General features: G+C 48.4%; 1 protein-coding gene across 4 annotated transcripts; it reads right to left on the reverse strand.

Moving 5' to 3' along the window:
- Window positions 1-2,468: 2,468 nt before the first annotated feature.
- TMEM39B (transmembrane protein 39B) lies at window positions 2,469-21,835 on the reverse strand. Of its 4 annotated transcripts, NM_001075658.1 has the most exons (9): window positions 21,775-21,835; window positions 19,806-19,932; window positions 19,077-19,296; window positions 18,432-18,515; window positions 17,972-18,126; window positions 9,585-9,921; window positions 8,000-8,187; window positions 4,489-4,609; window positions 2,469-2,892 (listed from the first exon to the last, which is right to left on the reverse strand). In NM_001075658.1, the coding sequence occupies exons 1-9, from the start codon at window positions 21,776-21,778 to the stop codon at window positions 2,650-2,652; spliced, it is 1,479 nt and encodes a 492-aa protein (NP_001069126.1). In that variant the 5' UTR covers window positions 21,779-21,835; the 3' UTR covers window positions 2,469-2,649. The 4 variants fall into 4 exon arrangements, with proteins under 4 accessions (NP_001069126.1, XP_059737643.1, XP_024841093.1 ...); XM_059881660.1 differs by lacking the exons at window positions 19,806-19,932; window positions 21,775-21,835 and adding an exon at window positions 18,630-18,712 and having other exon boundaries at window positions 19,077-19,165; XM_024985325.2 differs by lacking the exons at window positions 19,077-19,296; window positions 19,806-19,932; window positions 21,775-21,835 and adding an exon at window positions 18,630-19,059.
- Between the last annotated feature and the right edge of the window lie 1,358 nt (window positions 21,836-23,193).

Consider the following 23,193-nt stretch of genomic DNA (forward strand, 5'->3'; position numbering starts at 1 on the left):
CTGACCAGGGATCGAGCCCTCATCCCCTGTAGTGGGGAGACTGTAATCTTAACCACTGAACCACCAGGGAAGTTCCTTATGTGCCTTTTGAATCATGAAATTTATGGCTGGTACACATCAGACCTCCCTTTTTGCATAATCGCATTCCGTTCCTCCTGTTCCCCACTTCAACACACAGAGGAAGGCTAGTCTTTAAGTCATGGATCCCAAGAAGGAACTATCTTTTGGGAGCCAAGGTCCTGTCACAATAAATTGCCATCTCTAGTTGTGTACCCAGCCTATTGACAGAAGCAACTCCAAAAGCTAGTTCTAGGATTCGGGGTCAGGAAAGGGAGCCTTATCTTTCTCTTCCTACTGCCGCTGCTCAAGGTCAGACCCCTTTGTTCTCTGCTGGTCTGTTTTAGCTGTCTCCACACTGGTCTCCTGTGTCCAGGTTCTCCCACTTGCACCCACTATTTGGCTATGGTGAGTCTTAGTTGTGGCACTTGGGATCTTTAGTTGCGGTATGCAGAATCTAGTTCCCTGACCAGGGATTGAACCCAGGCCCCCTTCATTGGGAGCTCAGAGTCTTAGCTACTGGACCACCAGGGAATTCTCCCCACCCCTACCACCCCAATCTCTTTAAAAGCAGACACCTTATCATGTTAGGCTGGTCCTTACTGGCTTCTTGGGCAACTCCCCACCAGGCAATCCAGGCTCCATCCGTATTTGGGAAACCACATTTCCCCATGTATGCTCCTATCTTCTTTTGTGCCTTTCCATATGCTTTTTAAAAAGTATCTTTGTTTTAGTTATTTACTTTTGGCTGTGCTGGGTCTTCCTTGCTGGGTGCCGGCTTTGGTTGTGGCAAGCAGGGGCTACTCTTTGTTGTGGTGCGTGGGCTTATCATTGCAATGGCTTCTCCTGTTGTGGAGCACCAGCGGGCTTAGTTGCTCCAAGGTACGTGGCAGCTTGCCCGACCAGGGATCGAGCCCACGTCCCTGCATTTTCAGGCAAGGTCAGCCTATGTCCTCTCTGCTCCCTAGTGCCCTGGACACACATTTTCCTCAGCACTTGGCACCCTAAGTTGTTCACGAGGTGTCTCTCTCTCCTGGTTGTCTATGGAAGAGACTGTATCTTCCTCATCTTTGTCTCTGTCCCAGTGCCTGGCACAATGCCTGACTCAACAAAAGCACCAAAAACATTTGCTGCAGTGTCTGTCTTCTATGCACCACCAAGGGAGTGCCAGTATAACTTGTGGCTGAACAAGGGCTTAGGGGACATGCTCAGACTAGATTAGTGTCTATAACTGTGTCTCTTTTCCTGCCAGCCCCTGAGCCCTCCATCCTATGCTCCACGGGGACCCAGGAGGGCTTCCAAGTGGCTTCATTTCCATTCTTGCCCTTGGCCTTGCTCACATCCCCTCCCTTGTTGTTCGGTTCCTAAGTCTTATCCAACTCTTTGGGACCCTGTGGACTGCAGCACGCCAGGTTTCCTTGTCCTTCGCTGTCTCCCAGAGTTTGCTCAGACTCATGTCCATTGAGTCAGTGATGCCATCTAACCATCTCATCCTTCTTCTTCTGCCTTCAATCTTTCCCAAAATCAGGGTCTTTTCCAATGAGTTGGCTCTGTATCAAGTGGCCAAAGTATTGCAGCTTCAGCTTCAGCATCAGTCCTAATGAATATTCAAGGTTGATTTCCTTTAGGATTGACTGCCTTGATCTCCCTAGCCTACAGCCTTTGAGCCTCCCTGATCCAGTCCCTGCAGACCTTTCCAGCTCCAACCCACCTCTGCCCTACTTTCCTTATCTTCCCTGTTCTAGGAACCACATTCTGCTTACCCTCCCCGGCTACACCCGAATGTTCCAAATCTCTTTGCTATTGCTCTGCTTGAAGCACCTTTTCCTCCTCTTGTCCCCCTGTGAAGTGGCTGATACAACTCAGACTGTCCCCTCCTCCAAGAAGTCCAGAGAGCATTCAGTGTTCTCTTCCGTGAGCTATTCTGTACCTTGTAACTGTTATAATCACCTGCGTGTAGTGACATGTTTGTTTCTATGTCTCGGCATCTTCACCATCTACCGTGGTACCTGGCACGGAGCACGGTCTCAGAGACAGCGTGCTGAGAATCAGGACATCGCATCAGGATAGCAGTGTCATCTTTCAGAGGGTTTTGGGGCCCAGCTCTACTACTTCCTAGCTGTGTTACCTTGGGCAAGTCACTGTAGCTCCCTAAGCTTCTGTTTTTCTTCTATAGGAGTGACAGCACCTACCTCCCAGGGTTGTCATAAAAATGGGATTAAGGATAGCCCTGTACTACATGGAGGGCAGCCTCTGGCATACAGCAGCTACCACTGCTACCTTGATCTCTGGTGTTTCCTCATCCTTTCTCCACTGGAGAAGGCTGCACACATGGGGCTTCCTGGCCCAGAATCCCACACCTCTGCTTGCTGCCTGATAGGCAAGAGGGGAAAGAAATACAAAACACAGGCTTATTGGGAGTATAAAAATAGGACTTTTTTTCCTCATAATCACATCAATTATCAAAGAAACAGTATGTAACAAAAATACAAAGCTCTGGTGGATTTTTTTGTCTGTTTTTGTCTTTTTTTGCCCCTCACCCATCCCTCCCATACAGCTACTTCCCAGGGAGCCCCTGGGTCGCCCTGGGGCTCAGGAGAACCGGTGGTCTAGGTCCCTCTGGGAGTTGGCCGAGTACGAGTAGGCCTTGCCCAACACCAGGCGGTCCCGGAGCAGCTTGAAGAAGGCGTAGTAGTTGCTGAAGAGGATTAGCGCCAGTGAGATGGTCTGGTGCCACTTGTCCGAGGACATTAAGGAGTACAGCTGGTAGACGATGACCGCGCCCTCCAGCAGCAAAAGGATGTTCAGGATCCGCAGGGGTTTGCTGAAAAAGAACTACCCAGGAAAAGAGTAGGCATGGACTGGAAAGTAGGCTCCAGAAATCTGCCTCTTGGATGGGGGTGCTGGGTGGCCAATGAAGGGCTCAAGCTCTTGGGGCCCCATGCAGACTTGGGTGGAGAGCTGGACTTCATGGGGTTGGGTATGGACCTTGTCACCTCTGCCTTTATTTGTGGGCCGCTGCCTCCCTGGGACTTCTTGGTGGTCCACTGGTTAAAACTCCACCTTCTAATGCAGGGGGCATGGGTTTGATCCCTACTCAGAGAACTAAGGTCCCACATTCTGTGGGTACAGCCAAAGGAAAAAAAAAAAAAGATGACTACTGCCTCCTACATAGTTGTTTAAGATCCTGATCAACTTCTACCTTTCCCCAGAAGCTTTTCTTGAGAGGTCTGGTTTGTCCTATCAAACTTTTTCCTGGTTGAAAAGCAGTATGTGACCTTCTGGGTACTGTCAGGCCTGAACAATGTAGTATCTTACGACAGAGACATGTAAAGTTATTAGAGACTCCACAGCTTGAGTCCTTCACTACTGTGTGCGTAGCATTCCTCGGCTAGGCCAGAAGCTTCCAGGGAACATGGACACATATCACTCTTCCCTGATGTCCACAGGGCAAGGTAGAATATATAGGACTAAGAAAAATTTTCTGATCAATTTGAAAGAATGATCAACGTCCAGGGATCATGATTCTGCAGGGGCCAAGGTACCTAAAACCTCAAGAACTAATTACAGGATGGGAGGAGGAGTGGCAAAACAGGAGTCCAAGAGACCAGCAAGCCGGGCTCAGCTGTGCACCTGACAGCTGCAGGACCTTGGGCAGGTCCCCTTCCTGTCTGGACCTCAGGTTTCTCTACTGGGAAATAAAGAGATGAGCCCAGATCTGTGGTTTTCAAACTGTGTTCCTTGGAGCTCCAGGTTCCAGGGGGGTCTTTTAGGAGCTACTGCAGTGTTGAGCAGGACGTAAAGGGAGTTCCAACCCTTTCAAGCAGAGCTGCACTGTGAGGTCCTATATACTGAACTTTAGTTTGACTGCGTTGGAAGAAAGGATTCTGACAGTAAAATAAGTAAATGAAATTCACCAGCCTAGATGATTTTGAGCAGCCCTTTCCATTGTGCTGAGTCTATGAGTTAATACCATTAGTTCCCAGGTTTCCCAGTAAGGCATCCTTGGAACAAGTTAAACTCTTTGAGTCGATTTCAATACCTGAAAACTGGGACAGCCCTGGTACTTTTCTCTTACACAGGGTTCTTTCTGATGAAGCCTCAACAGGAGGGTACATGAGAAGTGCTGACCACAGGGCCTGGCACACAGTAAGAATGATGGCTGTAAGGATTTTCACCACCAGGAACCCCTCCTTTCATTGTATTATCTTCTCCATCCAAAGTTTTCAAAGATCTGGTACCAAGTGCGCTGTAGTGATAAGTGATAATCTGTATACTGTCCTTGTGCACTGCACAGGTGCACTCTCTTCTTTTGGATTTGGGAACTATGGAAAATAGCCTCCTCTTGCTATGACATCACCTTCCTGCCCAGCTGGCCCTCCTGCCCTCTAGATTAGGCACCACCCCTCCTTCCCAGCGGAGGAGACTCACGTGGAACCGGAAGTGGGAGACGTCAGAGGGAATGGCCACATTGTAGTGGCCCACTGCTTTGTAGACGTTCTTGCTGTGCTTCACCAGCACTCCCTGTGGCCACATGCATTCTTCAGTCCACCTGGAGGCACAGTCCAACAGAGCCCCTTATGTCCAGCTCACCCACATGAGGAGATGCGGACAGACGGGGCATGGGGGAACCACCAGGCTCTACTCTCATTTCTATCACGTAGATACAATGACTTTCCTTTTCTGGGTCTTAGCTGCCTCTTCTGTAAAATGGGTTAAGAATCACGAGAAATTCACGGCACTGGAGTCAGAAGATCTAGGGCTGACACTCATGTCTCTGACAGATTTCAAGAAAACCCTTTTCCCTCTTCCCTGGGGTCATTTTCTTCATCTAGCCTCCCGTCAGCCTCACTTCTAGCCTCCAGGCATTCCACTGCACAACTGCCCAAGTGGTGTTTGTAAAATACCAAGATGAGCCTGAGTAGTTTCTCCTCAAAACCCTCTGAAGGCTTCCCAGTGCCCTTGGAGTCAAGCCCCAAGGATGTGTTCTGGCCGCCGAGGCCCTGTAAGGCCTTCCATGACCCACACCACACAGCGCCTGCTCAAGCCACCCAGAACTGCCTCTAGTTCCTCCAGCATACCTGACTGCTCCTGTTTCTCCATCAAGGTGCTCCCTCTAGCTGCAATGCCCTTCCTGACACCTTATCCTTCTGGCAGGCTCTATGCTGCTGCTGCTAAGTCGCTTCAGTCTTGTCCGACTCTTAGAGACCCCATGGACTGCAGCCCACCAGGCTCCTCCGTCCATGGAATTCTCCAGGCAAGAGTACTGGCGTGGGGTGCCATTGACTTCTCCGGCAGGCTCTATGTCATCTTTCAAAACCCAATATCCTTCAGAAAGTCTTTGTCAAACTCCCCACAGAGTTCAGCATCCTTTAAATGGTTCCTGAAGCTACTGCTATTGGTTTACTTTCCCCAATGTGTTTTCATCTATTTATTTCCCTGTATCCCTCACTAGTCTGGGAGGGCTGAAAGGAAGGGATGGCATCCAGTTCATGTCCGTGTTCTCAAAGCATGCCACACAAGAGGCCTGGCACAGAGAGGCCCCCACAGGGCATGTGAAGAAGGCTGTGAGACCAGTGAATTTTCTCCCATTGTTCTTTGAGATCTCCCAGAAACTCCAAAGGGTCCTGGGCCAGTTAACTGAGAATCACCGTCTCCAAGAAGCTCAATCTCATTGAGCTATTGATTCTTTCATTTAAAATACAGTTACCATGTTATTTCGCAGGTTTGATCCCTGGGTTGGGAAGATTCCCTGGAGAGGGAAATGGCAACCAGCTCCGGTATTCTAACCTGGAAAATCCCATGGATAGAGGAGCCTGGAGGGCTACAGTCTAAGGGGCGCAAAAGAGTCAGACACAATTGAGTGTGCATGGGCGCACTCACACACACACCCCCTCCATGTCATATGTAACAATACGGATGAAATCACAGAGAATATGCAGAATGAAAGAAGCTGGGCCCAAGAACATCTACTGATTTACTTTATGTGAAGTTGTAGACCAGAGAAAACTAGCCTATGGTGAAATGAAATGAAAGATGGTTGCCAGAGAGAGGGGGTCCTTGGGAAGGGCAAGGAGGAATTTTCTGATTCTTTTCTGATCGGCTGAAATTTTCTTATTGGCTGGAAATGTTCTGTATCTTGATAGGGGATGGGTTACATGGTGTGTATGCCTTTCATCAAAACTCAAAGAATTGTGCACTTTTTAAGACTTACACATTTCAATTGTATGGAAATTTTACCTTAAAAAAAAAACCAACAAAACAACTATACACAAAAAACACAAAAAATCTGCTGTGGACCTATCAAAAGCCAGGCATTTTGCCAGGAGTGAGGAGATGGCCAAGTGCTTGACAGACAAGGACCCTGACCTCCAAGAGCTTTAGTCCTGCAATGATGGGCAAGTAACCAAGCAAACACAGCAGAAAGTGTTAGGTGCAATGCTCATAGTTCTGTGGGGGTGGGGGAGCGCAGAGCAGGGACACTGAACCTATCCTGGAGGGGGTCAGGAAAAGGGTTCCTGGAGGAAGCCATGTGCTAGAGGATGAATAGGAATTAAGCAGGAAAGGAAAGTTGGAAAGGCCATTTGAGGCAAAACATGTATCAAATTCAAAAGTCTGGGTACAGAAGTACAGACAGAATTTGAGGATCTGAAGAGACTGGGTCTGGCTGGAGCAGAAGATAAGTCGGGTTAGGGGGAGAAATGAGGCAGAAAAGGCTGGCAGGAGCCAGTTCATCATGAGATGCCATGTGAAGGAGCTTGGATCTTACCTGCAGATCATGGTGAGCCATGGACAGGTTTATCCTTGTATTTAGCCATATACTATCGTTCTCTTTTCCCCTCATCTCAGAACCTTAAGCTAAGCCAAGCCCCAATTCGGCCCATTTGGCAATACCCATCTGCTTTCTGAACCACCTGGATAGAGGAGGGACCTTGACTGGCATGGAGGGCCAACAGCAGGAGGCTCAGCCTCTGTGGCCTCCCTCTACGAACCTGTCCTAAGGGCCTCTTCTCTGCCAGGCCTCGTGCTGGGCCCAAGACTCAGATATGATACAGGGGTGGTCCCAGTCTTGAGGACCTTCCAGTCTAATGGGGGAATACAGACAGAAAAATTAGCATAAGTGGGGTGTAAATACTATGAAGAAGGGCTGTAGAAATGCTAAGCACCAGGAAGGAGGGGCCAGGCTGAGGGGAGGACAGCCCAGCCCCTCAGGGCTCCTGAGCACCGTGACATTGGCCTCCGCTCTGATTGCGATGCCACCCTGCAGCTGGGCCTCTTTTACCCCACTCAACCTAACTCTTTGTGTACATGCTTATCACCCACACCTGCCTGTGTACTCCTCAAGGGGTCAGATCTTAGCTCTTTCCTCCTGCGGCTCTACTTCCCTGGCCAGGTTATGACATCAACTAACACAGCACCATATCCTATTAATCAAACTGAGGTTTCTTTAAGACCCACCTTGGAATGGGTCCCTCCACTGTTCAAAAACCTTCATAGCTCCCCTCTGCCTAGAGGTCAAAGTCCAAGTTCCTATGTACAATACACAGCACCAAGCCTGGGATGGATTAGGTAGATGCAATGCTTGCTGAAACAGTAGACGAGCCAATGACCTGAGTCAATGATAGGTGAGTGGAAGGAGGGAAGTAATGAATGAATGAATGAATGAATGAATGAATGAATATATCAGCCAAGGAGTGAGTACTTAAGTCAGCGAATGAGAAAGTTGATGAGTCTAAGAATTTACTACCTGCCCCTTTCCTATCTCCAAGACACTGCAAGTTACCCAGGGACAGAGGGCATGTCCTTCCTGGGCCCTGCCATATTCTACTCTGGCTATGAGGCTTAGCATACAAGACATGCTCAGTTAACTATTTGCTGACTGACTGAATGAGCTGATGGCAGGGGCGGGATGGGGCTGGGGTTGGGCAGAGGGCAGACTCACGGGTGCTGCAGCACGTTGGAGCACAGCGCCGGGTCCACCTTCTGCCAGCAGCCCAGGTGGGCAGCGGCCTTGTGCAGCAGGTCGCAGTAGCTGGCAGGCAGCAGGTGCTGCATGAGGATCACTGAGGTGCTGATGGACACCAGCAGGAAGAGCTCGCAGGACCAGCGCTTGTCATAGTAATGTGTGTTCTGGAGGCAGTGGGAGGTGAGTGAGACCACAGACACCCGTAACGGCCTCACGCCCTCCCCTTCCCTGACTCCCTCTTTCCTCGGAGATCAGGACAGCCCTAGACAGACCTCAGGGTGGCCTGAGACCAAAGATCAAACACCTAACAAAGGCAGCTTAATCATGGGCTTAAACCTTGTGCCCACTACTCAGCTTCCTCTTTTTTTTAGGGGGGGGTAAGAAATAGATATATTTAGAGAGAAATACAATTCACAGAGTGTGGGCCAACCTAGAAGGCAAGAGGCCTCAGTTTTCTACAAAGAAAAATTACTCTCACTCTGAGCCAGAGAATAGGTCCTGGGATTCAACAGAAATGAGCTCACATCTTGGCTCCGCTGCTTAGTCACTATGTGACCTTGGGCAAGTCACTTTACTTCTCTGCAGTCTAGTTTCCTCATCTGGCAAATGAGGATAAGAGTAGCCACCTCTGAGAGGTGTGAGGAGGATACTATTACTCAAGAAAGCTCTAGCATGTTGCCCAACAGACGTGAAGTCTTCTCAACCCCCAATCCGTCAGTGCAGCCCATCCTGGGAGAAATGTGACGAGCCGGCTAGGGATGTGCCTTCCCAGAAGGCGGCAAAAGCCAGAGGTGGAGCATAGGCTTTTGGAGTCACCCAGATCTGGATGAATCTGGCTTTTGGACTTAATGATAGAGTGGGACGCTGTGACGTGCCTGGGCCGAAACAGCCACACCGAAATACAAAGTGAGTCCTTTCTGTTTTCAAGTATCAAGAACCATGCCGTGTGCCCCTCACTGGCTGGGCAACCTTGTGTGGGCCATGTTCGTTCAGCAAGCCTTCTTTTTTCCACTCTGAAATGGAGGCATTTGGGATTGACATGTATGTCCTACTATATATTTAAAATGGATAACCCACAAGGCCCTACTGTGCAGCACAGTGAACTCTGCTCAATGTTAACTGGCAGCCTGGACGGGAGGGGACTTTGGGAGAAAAGGGATACATGTGAATGTATGGCTGAGTCCCTTTGCTGTCCCCCTGAAACAGCCACATCATTGTTAATCCGCTATGCTACTGCTAAGTCGCTTCAGTCATGTCCAACTCTGTGTGACCCCATGGACAGCAGCCCACCAGGCTCCTCTGTCCACAGGATTCTCTAGGCAAGAATACTGGAGTGGGTTGCCATTTCCTTCTCCCTAATACAAAAGAAAAAGTTAAAAAAATATATATAAATAAATAAATTTAAAAAAGGGAGGCAGTAGTCACTCTGGCCCTCGAGAGAACAGATGGGAATCTCATCAAGAGCAGCAGCCTCGTTTCTCCAAGCGGGAGGGCTACTGGAGCACAGGCAGCAGGTGGGGTCCCAGACAGACCCCTCCTCTCCCTGTGCTAAGCTACGCACCTTCACGAACCAGACAGGCACAAAGGCCACGTAATAGGCGCTCAGCATGGCGCTGACCAGCACCTCCTTCATGCGCCAGTTGAAGTCCATCTTGAGGAACTCCACCTCACTGCGGATGAGGCTGGGCGACAGGCAGCAGGCGTGGGTGGGCATGGCATCGGGGCCGTACAGCTGCTTGGTGTGCTGCTTCCACGTCTCCCGCAGTGTCAGCAGGTAGTCCCGGCTCCGCGCCAGGCCACTGACCGCCTCCCGGGGACCCATGGAGGCCACGTGGCTGAAGAGGTTTGTCTTGCGGAGGTCGCAGTTCAGCTGCAGGAACGGAATGTACATCCCAAACCTGCTGGGGAGGACAGTGGTCAGGGCAGGCCTGGCCATGGGCCAGGATCCCAACCCTTAACCACCCAGGGAATCTTCTTTCCTCCTTGGGCTTTAGCTCTCCTGGCTGCTCCGAGGGGAGATTCTACCAGTCCTTAAAGCTATCCAGCCTCCCAGCCAGTGATCAGTCATTCAACACCTGTGTTAGCCCCGCGCACGGAACAAGCCCTGTATGGAGTGGCGGGAATACGGTAGGAGACAAGACCCGAGTCTCAGCCCTCCGAGTCTACTGCTGTGCAGCAGAAGTCATAACACCACACATTCCCTGGGCACATCCTGTGCTCCAGATGCTGCACTAAGTGCTTTACATGCACTCTCTTCTGTTTCTCCTAACTCTGTGTTAGGTACTGTTATTTTGTGCCCTTTTCAGCAGAGGAAGCTGTGGTTCAGAGAGGTGGAGGAGGGGCTCTGGAAAAGTCACACAGTTAGTAAGGAAGTTATAGAACTGGGATTCAAATCCGGAACTGGCTGGTACCCGAAATCAAGACAGACACTCAAGAAACACTAAAAGCAATTCATTAATTAAAAATGTACATGCTTCCACAAAAGAGAGGTAGATGTGGCCAAGAGTGCCTATAAGGGCAGCTCTTAAGTTTACAGAGAGGGACAGTTCAGGAACAATATTTGCTGTGTGTCTATTATGTACTAGGCACTGAAATAGACCCTTAAACAGTATAAACCCCTTCCTCTGAGGCTTAAGTTAACCTTAAGTTAAGGGATGGAGTGTGTGGCTAATATAATTTAAGGAGAAAATTAGACAGACTCACAGCTAGGAAGAGTAGATAACTAAACCAGGTAAGTGCCAAGCACAGCACATGGAATGTCCTTATAGGTTCTTTTTACAGGCATTCCTTGTTTTAGCTTATGCTATGCTACATCACTTCAGTCATGCTAGACTCTTTGCAACCCTATGAACTATAGGCTACCAGGCTCCTCTGTCGATGGGACTCTCCAGGCAAGAATACTGGAGCTGGTTGCCATGCCCTCCTCCAGGGGATCTTCCCGACTCAGGGATAGAACCCATGTCTCATTATGTCTCCTGTATTGGCAGGTAGGCTCTTTACCACCAGTGCCACCTGGGAAGCCCTTCAGTTCAGTTCAGTTCAGTCGCTCAGTCGTGTCCAACTCCTTGCGACCCCATGAATTGCAGCACGCCAGGCCTCCCTGTTCATCACCAACTCCCGGAGTTTACTCAAACTCACGTCCATCGAGTTGGTGATGCCATCCAGCCATCTCATCCTCTGTCGTCCCCTTCTCCTCCTGCCCCCAATCCCTCCCTGCATCAGAGTCTTTTCCAATGAATCAACTCTTTGCATGAGGTGGCCAAAGTACTGGAGTTTTGAGCTTTAGCATCATTCCTTCCAAAGAACACCCAAGGCTGATGTCCTTGCAGTCCAAGGGACTCTCAAGAGTCTTCTCCAACACCACAGTTCAAAAGCATCAATTCTTCGGCTCTCAGCTTTCTTCACAGTCCAACTCTCACATCCATACATGACCACAGGAAAAACCATAGCCTTGACTAGACGGACCTTTGTTGGCAAAGTAATGTCTCTGCTTTTCAATATGCTATCTAGGTTGGTCATAACTTTCCTTCCAAGGAATAAGCGTCTTTTAATTTCATGGCTGCAGTCACCATCTGCAGTGATTTTGGAGCCCAAAAAAATAAAGTCTGACACTGTTTCCCCATCTATTTCCCATGAACTGATGGGACCAGATGCCATGATTTCTTAGTTTTCTGAATGTTGAGCTTTAAGCCAACTTTTTCACTCTCTTCTTTCACTTTCATCAAGAGGCTTTTTAGTTCCTCTTCACTTTCTGCCATAAGGGTGGTGTCATCTGCATATCTGAGGTTGTTGCTATTTCTCCCGGCAATCTTGATTCCAGCTTGTGCTTCTTCCAGCCCAGCGTTTCTCATGATGTACTCTGCATATAAGTTAAATAAGCAGGGTGACAGTATACAGCCCTTAAGAGCCTCTCAATTTTCCCAGGTCCTCAGACATAGCTCCAGAAGGGTCCCTGGGCTGCCACCAGGAGCTACAGCCAATGAAAATTCTACTTTTTCTTATCTATAGTAATGTTCTCTTCCTTTATTCTGAACTTCCAAGAGGGGACATAGTGTTCCTAGGCACTCATATAATTAGCCTCTTTGGGTTTTTGCTTCTGATCTATCTAATGGGAATGCTACTACTTTCCCTGCATTAAGATTTAAGTAAGATAACAGATAGGGCTTGCCTGGTGGCTCAGATGGTAAAGAATCCACTTGCAATGTGAGAGACCTGGGTTCAATCCCTGGGTTGGGAAGATCCCCTGGAGGAGGGTATGGCAACCCACTCCAGTATTCTTTCCTGGAGAATCCCCAGGGACAGAGGAGCCTGGCAGGCTGCAGTCCATGGGGTCGCAAACAGTCGGACATGATTGAGTGACTAAGCACAGCACAGCAGAAGATAACAGAGAATTTTGGTCAAGAGCATAATCTTTGGGATCAAACAGGCCAGTGTTAAAACCCCAGCTCTGCCACTTACTAGTGCTGTGATTTAGGACAAACTATATAACCTCTATGAGCCTCAGTTTCCTTAACTTGCTTTAAGTGACATAGCTTGTATTGATTCTCTATTATGCTAGTGTTTTCACAAATACTCTTTCATTGATAATCTTCGTAACAATGCCCAGCATGGTGTCTGGCCCAGAGTAGAAGAGCAGTACAATTTTGTTTAGAAAAGAAAGAGGCCAGTGATTCTGTGGGACAGAAAAGAACACTGAAATGGGATTCCCAAAACACTCCTCAGGATGCTCGGTGGGAATGAGGGGGTGGGCACCCGCACGAACACACAAGGGCTCAGGCTCAAACTTAAGGACAAGTACTTAAGAATTGTCCTGGCTTTGCCGCTAAGAAGTGCAGATACAGTTACATTATTTGATAACAGCAAATGGCTGCTCTGACAGGTCAAAAGTTAGAAACATCTTCACATGCGTTCTCTTTCATCCTCTCCATCCAAGATGTGACAGTATCCATGTAGAAAGTAAATAAAGAAAAGTAGAAAATAAATCCGTATCAGCAAAAAAGAATGGGAGTGGGGGTTATCAGTACATAACTGATTCTGACAAATTTAGATGGCAGATGGAAACATGTTGACAAATGAGGAAGTCATCATCTACAGCAGCACTGTCCAACAGAAATATGAGAGTCACATATATAATTTTACATTTCCTAGTAGCCACATTAAAAAAAAGAAATTAACTTTATACTCTATTTTACTTAACTTAATACATACAAAATATTATCATTTCAACATCTAAAATAATTATTTGTGATATATATGAGATATTTTACTTCCTTTTTTTTTTTTGTGCTAAGTCTTCAGAATCTGGTGTATATTTTACACTAATAGTACATTTCAATTAAAACTAGCCTATTTTAAATGTTTAATAACAATAGGCAGCTAGAAATTACTAAACTGGCTAGATGGTCACGAGAGGGCTACACTGGGGGCAGGAGCTGATCTGTCCAGAGTGACCCAGCAGAGACTGGCTTGAAGTGGGCACCTTTGATCGAGGGTAGAAGTAAGAAGCAGGGCTGAACAAACTGGATTAAAAACGATCTGTATTCATGAGTCATTCCCTTTATTCTCCTACACAACTTACACAACCCGTCCTGAAAAATTCTTCCCTAAAGAGACTGAATAAACTGGGAATTGAGGTTTTCAGTGGGGGCATTCCAGAGTAATACCTCTCTCCCCTCTCTCGTCTATGGGGGCCCACAGCCTAACAACTGGCACCTTACTCACTAAAGCAAAGTCTACCAGCCAGTGAACCCTGCCCACATACTCAGAACTCCCAGTCAAACCTCCCATTCAGGTATACAATGGCAGAGGGAGACAAAAATGCATTCCAAGCTACTCAGTCCTCCACTTTTTTTTTTTCAGGTAAGAAGTGGATTTATTTAGAGAAAAACACTCCACAGACAGAGTGTGGGTCATCTCAGAAGGCAAGGTCGGCCTCCACTCTTAAATGTAACCAGACAACCAAAGAAACTAATATGCTTAGCAAACTAGCAGAAACAGGAAAACCGATTCAGTGGAGAGACAAAACTGAAGGGACACAGGAGATTTTAAAAACAAGAACAGAATGCTATGAGAAAAGATCAACCAGAAAACAAGAGGCCTCAGAGATGAAAAACAAGATTGCTGAAAAATACCTCAATAAAAAAGCTGGAAGATAAAGTTGAGAAAAATCCCCCTAAAGGGAAAGTAAAAAGAGAGAGAGAAAGACAGCTAGAGAAAGAGAGAAATCAAGAGGGGAGGGAGGAGAGGAAGAAAAGGAGAGAGATGAAAAGTATGACAGACAATGTAAGAGAAACAGACAAGCAATCTATGAGGTCTACCACCCGACGAAGAGAAGTCTTAGAACAGAAAAAAATGCAAGGGGAGATAGTAGAAGACAATTTCCCTGACTTGAAGAGACACCCAAACCTCAGGGTTAAAAAAGTCCTAAAGTACTGATAAGACGGAACGACAAAAGCTCCACACCAGACACATTCTTGTGAAATTTCAAGTAATAAAAAGATATACAGAATATTTTTAAAAGCTTTTAGAAAGGAAAAAAACAAGTCTTCTACAAAGTAACTGGAATCAAACTAGCATCAGATTTCTCATCAGAAACACTGGCTGCTAGAGACAATGGAGCAACATCTTCAAAACTCTGAGAGAATATGAATTTGAACTTGAAAATCTATATTAGGCCAAACCATCAATCAAGTATGAGGGCAGAATAAAGACATTTTTAGACATGCTAGGAAAAGAATGTATATACCTCCCACATAACCCTTGTTAAGGAAATTACCTGATAATGCACTCCAGCAAAATAAGGGAGAAGACCAAGAAAGAGGAAGACATGGGATCCAGGAGACAGTAGATCCAACCCAGAAGGGCAGCGAAGGAAAGTCCCAGGCTGAGAGCTGCACAGCAGGCCTAAAGAGCAGCCACTCCAGACTGGAGCAGGAGGATGGAGGGCTCCAGGAGGGATGTCTCTGGGGGGAAATATGGACTCTAGGCAACAGGCAGCATGACTGACAGGCTGGATAAACTTGAGGATATGTTCAAGGCCCATCATTCTTTTGTCAATGAGAAAAAAGAAAGGCAATTAGAAACTCCAAGAAAAATAAAAGCTATATGAGAAAGTTACAATCTAAATATGAAGCAAACTAAAATGTGGCATGATTTTAAGCAATTGATGGAATGTAAGGAAAGAGAAACCATTTGCCTTTGACACTAGGAACATTCTTTTTTAAGAGGCCCAAGATTAGAATTCAGGAACTACAGCGAAGCAGTATCTTTCTATGTACACTACTCAGTCCCGCAGTGAATAACAGCCTCATACTCATAAAAATATCAAGGCCACTTATTGGTTTTTAATCTTTAGAATTAGCCCAAAGAAGACTTAAACATGACTATGTAGGAGAATGTGAATGTCAAATGTGACACAGCTGCCAGGAAGTGACAGGAGGAAGAGGGGAGGAAAAGAAATGATGGGTAGGGCTCTGAATACAAGGGTGACTCAAGGGATTAAGACACTGACTAGTGTTGATGGAATAAAAAATACTAACATACTCGTATTATTGAAAAAGAGGACCAACAGGAAACTGAAAATAATAATAATTGTCAAATACTAGGAACAGCATGGATAGAAAGTGAACTAAACCTTCCACTGTCACTGCAGGAAACTGATGGACATGTGCATGTAGGGGTGGGTGGGGGTGTGTGTGTGTGTGTGTGTGTGTGTGCGTGGTATGCTTGTCTATAAAGAACACTTATTTCCAGGATATATAAGAAACCAGAAACACTGGTGGTTACCCCTCAGAAGGGAAACTGGGTAGTAGCTGGGAAAGAGAAGTCAAAGGAAGGATTTATCATTCTACATTCTTTTATACATTTTGCAATTTTAATGATGCAAACCTATTACTCCACTATAAAATCAATCAATAAATATTTAAAGAAATAAAAGCACAAGGATATTAGAATTACAGAGGTGACTCAAAAAACACTTAAAACCAGAAACAGTGAAAGAGGTTGCCTATGAGAAGTGGGACTAAAAATCTGGAGGGTAGAGTTAAAGGCTGTTTTCCATCATAAGTTGTTTTTAGCTGCACTGCATGGCTTGCAGGCTCTTAGTTCCTCAAATAGGGATCGAACCTGTGCCCTTGGCAGTGAAATTGCAGTCCTAACCACTGGACCACCAGGGAATTCCCATCATCATCAGCTTTTTAGCACTACTGGATTTGATCATACATTATATATACTTGTCTCATATTAATAAAAACTCAAAAAGTTAAATAATGTAAAATAAAACAAAACATGAACACTGGGTAACATTTGAGTAGTGTCCAGAAAGGGTTGAATTAAGGCAATTTTTAACATTTCTTTCAGTACAACCCTGGAGGACCATTTGTTAGTATCTATCTATAATGTAAAATATGCCTTTTGGTGCAGTAATTCTACTTCTGGGAATCTGCTATACAGAAATATTGGATAAATGTGCAAAGATGTGCAGAAGAATGTTCCCTGCCTCACTGTTTTCAACAGAGAAAAGCTAGAAACAACTCAAAAATCCACCAATAGAATACAAAACAAAACACACGGTGCAAAATTTACTCAATGGAATATTGTGCAGTGAAGAAGTGAAGTCGCTCAGTCGTCTCCAACTCTTTGCGACCCATGGACTGTAGCCTACCACTCTCCTCCATCCATGGGATTTTCCAGGCAAGAGTACTGGAGTGGGTTGCCATTTCCTTCTCCAGAGGATCTTCCCGACCCAGGGATAGACCGGGTCTCCTGCATTGTAGGCAGACGCTTTACCATCTGAGCCACCAGGGAAGTCCTATGGAATACTATGAGGCCATTAAAAAAATGAGACAGACCCATATATAGTGTCATGGAAAAATATCCACCTTATATGACCATGTGAAAATGTAATAAATTATGCAATATCATGCATAGGGATTAATCCCATTTCTGTTTTAAAAAAATGTACGTGTGTGTACTTGCAGAGGAAAAATGTGAAAGGACACACTGCAAAGTACAGTTTTCTAGAGGACTGAGATTATGTGGGATTTTCATTTTCTATGTTAAAAGCCTCTGTAAAGTTTAATATTGTTATATGACACACATATCTCTGACGATTAAAACCCAGTTATAACTAAAGCAAGTGTGACTGGGCTCCGATCATGACAGTGCCCTTTTGGTCATGCAGGGGAGAGAAAGAGAGGAGTTTCCCAGGAAACAGAGATGGACTGGCCTGAAGAAGTTCATGATCCAGAAAGCCCAGGGGTTGGGAAATGACTGTGAATGCCCCGGCAGCCAGGAGCCTGCCCCAGGAACAGCCAGAGTGCAGGTCTTGCCAAAACTCTCCCCAGTTCCAGGCCAGGAAGGGGCAGGCCTGGGCTTCTCCCAGACACCGTCTTCCCTCCTCAACAATCTGGGTTCTTGCAAGATGAAGGAAGTGGGCGAGCAAAGTAGACACACAGACATACAGATATGCATGTGAAGACACATGCACGCACACACACACTTCATTCACAGACATCTACACAGAAACACGCACACACACACAGATGTGTGCATGCACACAGACCTGGGGGAGACACCGAGAGGTTACACAAACACCAAGACGCACAAAGAAACAGAAAGAAGCAGAGAGAGAGCAAAGGAAGAGAGAGCAAGATGAAGCCCGTGCATCCCTGCTCTGGAGCTGTGGGAGACACACCCAGATCTGAGCCCCCTTCTGACCTCCCCTTCAATGGCACCTTGGGGAAATTAGGCCTGCCAGCTGTTTCTGCTCCTGCAAAAGAAGGGTAATCATCCCAAGATCAGGATGGTGCTATCGGACAGTGTGAGAAGGTTCTGTTGCTGCCTGCCTGTGCGTCGGCTGGGCATAGGGGAGCCCGGGGCCCAGCCACTCTTGGGGCAGAGGTCAGGAGCAGGTGCTGGGCAGTGAGGGGTGAAGTGAGGGGTACTCACGGATAGCAGAGGAACAGGAGGTTCAGGAAGGAGTAGGTCCTGAAGAGGTGAATGAGGGAGCGGCACAGACTCCAGCCTGTTGCCGTGAGAACGGTGAAACGGGTGAGGAACAGCAGGATGGAGCGAAAGAGGGTGACCTTCCCCCTCTGAGAAGCCTGGGTCAGGGGAGATAGGACGGGATGGGGCCTTGGATGGAGGTCATGGGGGCTGTGCCCAAATCCCACCCAGCATGGCCCACGATTCCCCCCGCTGCAGGGTGGGCAGAACCTGTCATGGCAAATCCTTTCCCTGGATGCCCAGGAAACTCCAAGAGCCAACAGGATGAACGCTCTTCACCAAGTTCAAAGGGAGCCCCCAAGGAAAGGCCTCAGGGATCAAGGGCTGGGTATGCCTCCGTGGTGCCCCCAGGGAGTAAAGGGGAGTCCCAAAGTCCCCAGGCCAGCCTCTGGGACCCAATCACCTCCTTCACGATGGACCCAATGAAGCGGCGGCCCAGAACGATGGTGGTCACCATCAGCAAGTTGAAGTCGATCAGGTGGAAATTCTGTCGGGGGCAGAGGCTGGGGGTCACGTGGGCCCCCTGCCCATATGTGGGCTTTTCACATGCCCACCTCCCCCTGCCCAGTCCTTTCCATTGGGACTGTCCCCACTCTCTGACCTTCACAGGCCTCCAGCTGAGTCAGACCAGGAAAATACCTAGAGGAGTGGAACAGGACCCAGAGGAGGGAAGTGGGACAGTCCCTGGAGACAAGAGAGTGGTGTGTGAGCCCTCCTGCTCTGCTCACCCGGCCCCTGCCCCGCTCCGGCACAGAGCTCATTCCTCTCCTTGAAATAACCATGTATGCCTGCTCCCCCACAGGACTTAAGACTCTGTGCTCCTTGACACAAAATCTGAGTCAGATTCATCTCTGCTGCCCTTACGGTGTGTAGAGTGGTGCTGAGCACATCGGGGTGAGTGTTCAGATGTCATCGGTTCCTTTTACACCTCCCATGCCCAGTGTGAGGCCAAACACACAGGGTGCTGGGCGAGATAAGCTAAACTGAAACCAAACGTGTCCCTCACTCAGGTACACGCACACACAGCGGGGCCTAGCTGGGCACCTACCAGGGAGGTGTGGGAGGGCGGGTGGGAGGGCGGATACCACCACACTGTCTTGTAGATGTTGATGTAGTGGACGAAGAGGGCTATGAGCTGGCAGAAGAAGAGCTGCAGTTCAAACAGAATGCTGGCCTGGACTGGCAGCTCAGGGATCTTGCAGTGCTGCAGGGGCACGACCGTCTGGGTGGCCAATGGAGGGCTGGAGAGGCCCGTCCCCGAACTGCTCCTGGGGGTGAGAGGGTACAACATCAGGAGCTGACCGGAGAACCCTACCAAGAGGGGCTTCTGAGGCACAGGACTGTGGGGCAGGCTCAGAAAAGCAGCTGACAGCAAGGATGGATGGAGTCCTCCTACTTCTTCTGCCTCTCAGACAAAGAAGCTGACAGAGCCTTTCCCTATCCCTCCCTCATCTTATTCAGGCTTTCCAACATTCCCCAGGAAGGAAAGGAAAGGTGAGGAGAAGGGGGCCCAGAGAGGGGAGACAACTTGTCCAAGCCACCAGTGAATTAGGAGCAGAACTGTGAGTGGAATCCAGGCCTTTGGGTTTTTTATATTATGTCCCAAGTTACCTGTCCCAGGGACTGCCCTCACCCAGGGACGTTTCTTCTGATCCCTGCCCTTTAAGCCCCCATCTGGCATCTGGGGTATCACATCCTAGGGCTCAGTCAAGGACAGCTCTGTCCAAACTGCTCCTCTGAGCCCACAGGGAAGTGCAAGAGACAGCAAGTAGTTTACCTGGTGCGGGAACGGACACTGGTGACCGATGCGCTGGAAGTGTGGCCCCCACCCGAGCCCCCAGAGGATCCTGGCTCACAGAGTGGATTTCGACAGTAGGATGTCCTGTTGGGACCTCTTCGTCCTCCTGTGGGGCTCAACATAAGGTAGATCCTCAAGCCAGAAGGCATATATCAAGGATAACAACTTGGTGTCTCATTTCTTCACTCAATCACAGAGACCCATGATCGGTTCCCCTGCCTACCACTTCAAACACATCTCCTGCCATTCTCTGCCTCGACCCCATGCTTCAGCCAGCCTGGTCTTTATCTCCTTGGGCAAACCAAGCTTACTGCTACCTTCTGAGCTTAGAGTACAGCATTTCCTGCCATTCTGTAGGTATCTGCCCCCTTAACTCTCTATCTTATTTCCATTTTTCTTTTCACAGTTCATTCTTCATCTTATTCATTTGTTAACATATTTACTGCCTATCTTGGCAGTAATGGAAGGTCAGTGAGGTCTGTCTCTTTCACTGCTGTATCCCCTCCCTCTACCACAGTGCCCAGCCTAAGAGTAAGTGCTCAATAACAACATGTTGATGAGGGAAGAATCCAGCAAGGTAGATTACCCAGATTAGTAAATTCAGTTTACATGGAGTCACAGGTGGTATGGGGGTCTGGGTCCTGTGCTCTTTGAGCCGCTATACGCAGCTCCTTTGGGATACTACTACAAGTCCCTGTAGGCTTAGGATTCCTCCAGGACCCGAGATCTGGCTTAATGGGCATCCTGAACTCTCACAGTCAGGATTCAGGGCCTGAGCAAGTGTCAAGGCAGAATGGCATGGTTGTGAACCTAACACACAGACCTACAACCTCTTTTTCTCGGCTGAGCAATTTAGCCCAAGCTCCCAGGTCCTGCAAAAAGCTCCTGCACAAAGCCCCTAGGCAGCACCCCAGTCCCAAAGTTATGTGTGTGCTCAGTCACTTAAGTCGTTTCCGAAAGTTAATGTGTGTTCAGTGAGACCCCATGGACTGTAGCCTGCCAGGCTTATCTGCCCACAGGATTTCCCAGGCAAGACTACTGGAATGGGTTGCCATTTCATTTTCCAGGGGATCTTCCCAACCCAGGGATCAACCCTGTGACTACTGCATTGGCAGGCAGATTCTTTACCGCTGAACCACTTGGGAAGCCCAAAGTTAAAGCCTTGTTCATATCTCTTGATGACTGCACAGCAGCCTCCACAGACACACACAGCCCTTGCCCTAGCTTTTCTGCCTGGAAGCTTGTCCCTAACGTCTCCAAAAAAGTTCTTGTCCAGGAACTTTGCCCCAACAAGCCCCAGCAGCGCCAAAGCTCTGTTCATGTGCTACTGTACCTGGCTTAGAAAACCCCACACAGGCCACCCTCAGTCCAAATGCTCTACCCACACCCACTCTCCTCTCTTTAGAAGCTCTGCACCCACATATAGCCTCTCAGCCCAGAAGCCCCGCCTACACACAATTGCCAGCTCAGAAAACCCGCCCACTAGCCAATAGAAGCTCTCTCTGCCCAGAAGCCCGGCTCCAGAGGGGGCTCCCCTCATCTGGAAGGTCTCCTTTCCGCCCCACCTCCCCAGTACAAAGCCCCTACTGCCCAGAAAATCTGCCCCTGCACCAGAGCCTACAGGTTAGGAGCTCCGCCCTTAGCACGAAGGCCACGCCCACCGGCAGCCCCGCCACGCTCTAGCTCGGGACCCACTCTAGTGGGTCCTCATCAAAGCCCCCAGGAACCTCCACATTTTAGAAGCCCCGCCCACCCCTCCAATGTCCCGCCCCCACAACAGAAGCCCCACCCGCAAAACGACAGGAGGGGGCGGGGTCTCCCTGGGCCCAACATCCCCTCCCCCTCCCCTCGCCGGGATCCTGTCCGCGTGGGGGAGCAATTAGCAGCCTGGCCATCCTGACCCCGGAGCCCGCCCGTTCCCGGGCCAAGCCCGACCCGTGCCGCTCACCCATCTCCTCCCCCCGGCGCTCTCCGCTTCGCCGCCGCAGCTCCTGCGGGCAATATGTCGGAGGCGACGGCGGCCGGGAGAGGACTAACCGCCGCAGCCCAGTCCCCGGGTATCAGCTGCGCGCTCCCGGCCCGCCGCCAAATTTGCATACAAGGCGGGCTAGAAGCTGGGAGCGCGCTTCTTAAAGGGGCCGTCCTGGACAAAGGCAGTGCCGCGCGCTCTTTGTCTCGCGATCTCCCACGCCCTTCCTGCAAATGCTGCTGGAAAACCCGAGAGGGAGGAGAACCTATCTCCATCTCTTCCCTTATCTGCCTTCTCCTAGCGCCTTTTCAGGGCCGAGGGAAGGGGCTAGAACCTCATCTCGGTTCCTGCATCCGTGGGTGGTCCACTGGCTCTTCAAGCTGATCGCGTCCCAAATTGGGCTTTCATCTTTCTCTTTGGCCTTACTGCTCTTAGTCCATCCCAATGAAGACTTGGGAGTCATTTCCCCCTTTTCCTTCTACCGCCTATCCAGTCTTCCACCTGGTCTTCCTGATGCTCAGTTCAGTTCAGTCGCCCAGTCGTGTCTGACTCTGCGACCCCGTGGACTGCCGCTTGTCAGGCTTCCCTGTCCATCACCAACTCCCGGAACTTGCTCAAACTCATGTCCATCGAGTTTGGACGTCGAACCACCTCATACTCTGTCGTCCCCTTCTCCTTCTGCCTTCAGTCTTTCCCAGCGTCACGGTCTTTTCTAATGAGTTAGCCCTTCGCATCAGGTGGCCACAGTATTGAAGCTTCAGCTTCAGCATTATTACTCACTTCTGAGAATATGTGAGGAAGAATATCCTTCTTTCACTACATTAGTTCAAATCCTGATTCTGCCAGTTCCAAGACTTGGAGTCCTGTTTCTTGCTCTTTACTGGTAACTTTCACCTTACAGGGCTTGGTGAGGATTAAATGGAATAATGCATGGAGAACAGAGTCTGTTTTGATAAATGTTAGCCGTCATTACTGTTAAGATGTATGGCAAGCACTTAACCCAGAGGGAGCTCTCAATAAATGAGCTGTTACTAGTAATTGTTACCATTTCTTCCCTCATAAGACCTCTAAGTTGTCTCCATCATCTGGTACCTCCATCAATTAGCACAGTGTTTGGCACATAATAGACAACAATATTCAATTAATTAAGTGATTTAGGTATTTAATTAATAGAAATTCACAAAGCTTACAGTTAAGTGGGAGGAGATCGGTGTAAAAATTATAGTAAAAATCATTAGAAAGGAATGACTGCAGTGGAGGAAAACAGGAAAGGGGGATGGGAGGTTGTAATTTTAAACAAGGTAGTCAGTAGGTTTCATAGAGGTGACTTTTGAACCAACACTTGAAGGAAAGAGTGAGTCAGTCATGTAGATATCTGGAGGAAGGGGGCAGTCCAGG

This window comes from Bos taurus, chromosome 1 (assembly GCF_002263795.3).
Source record: "Bos taurus isolate L1 Dominette 01449 registration number 42190680 breed Hereford chromosome 1, ARS-UCD2.0, whole genome shotgun sequence".
Taxonomy (NCBI): Eukaryota; Metazoa; Chordata; class Mammalia; order Artiodactyla; family Bovidae; genus Bos; species Bos taurus.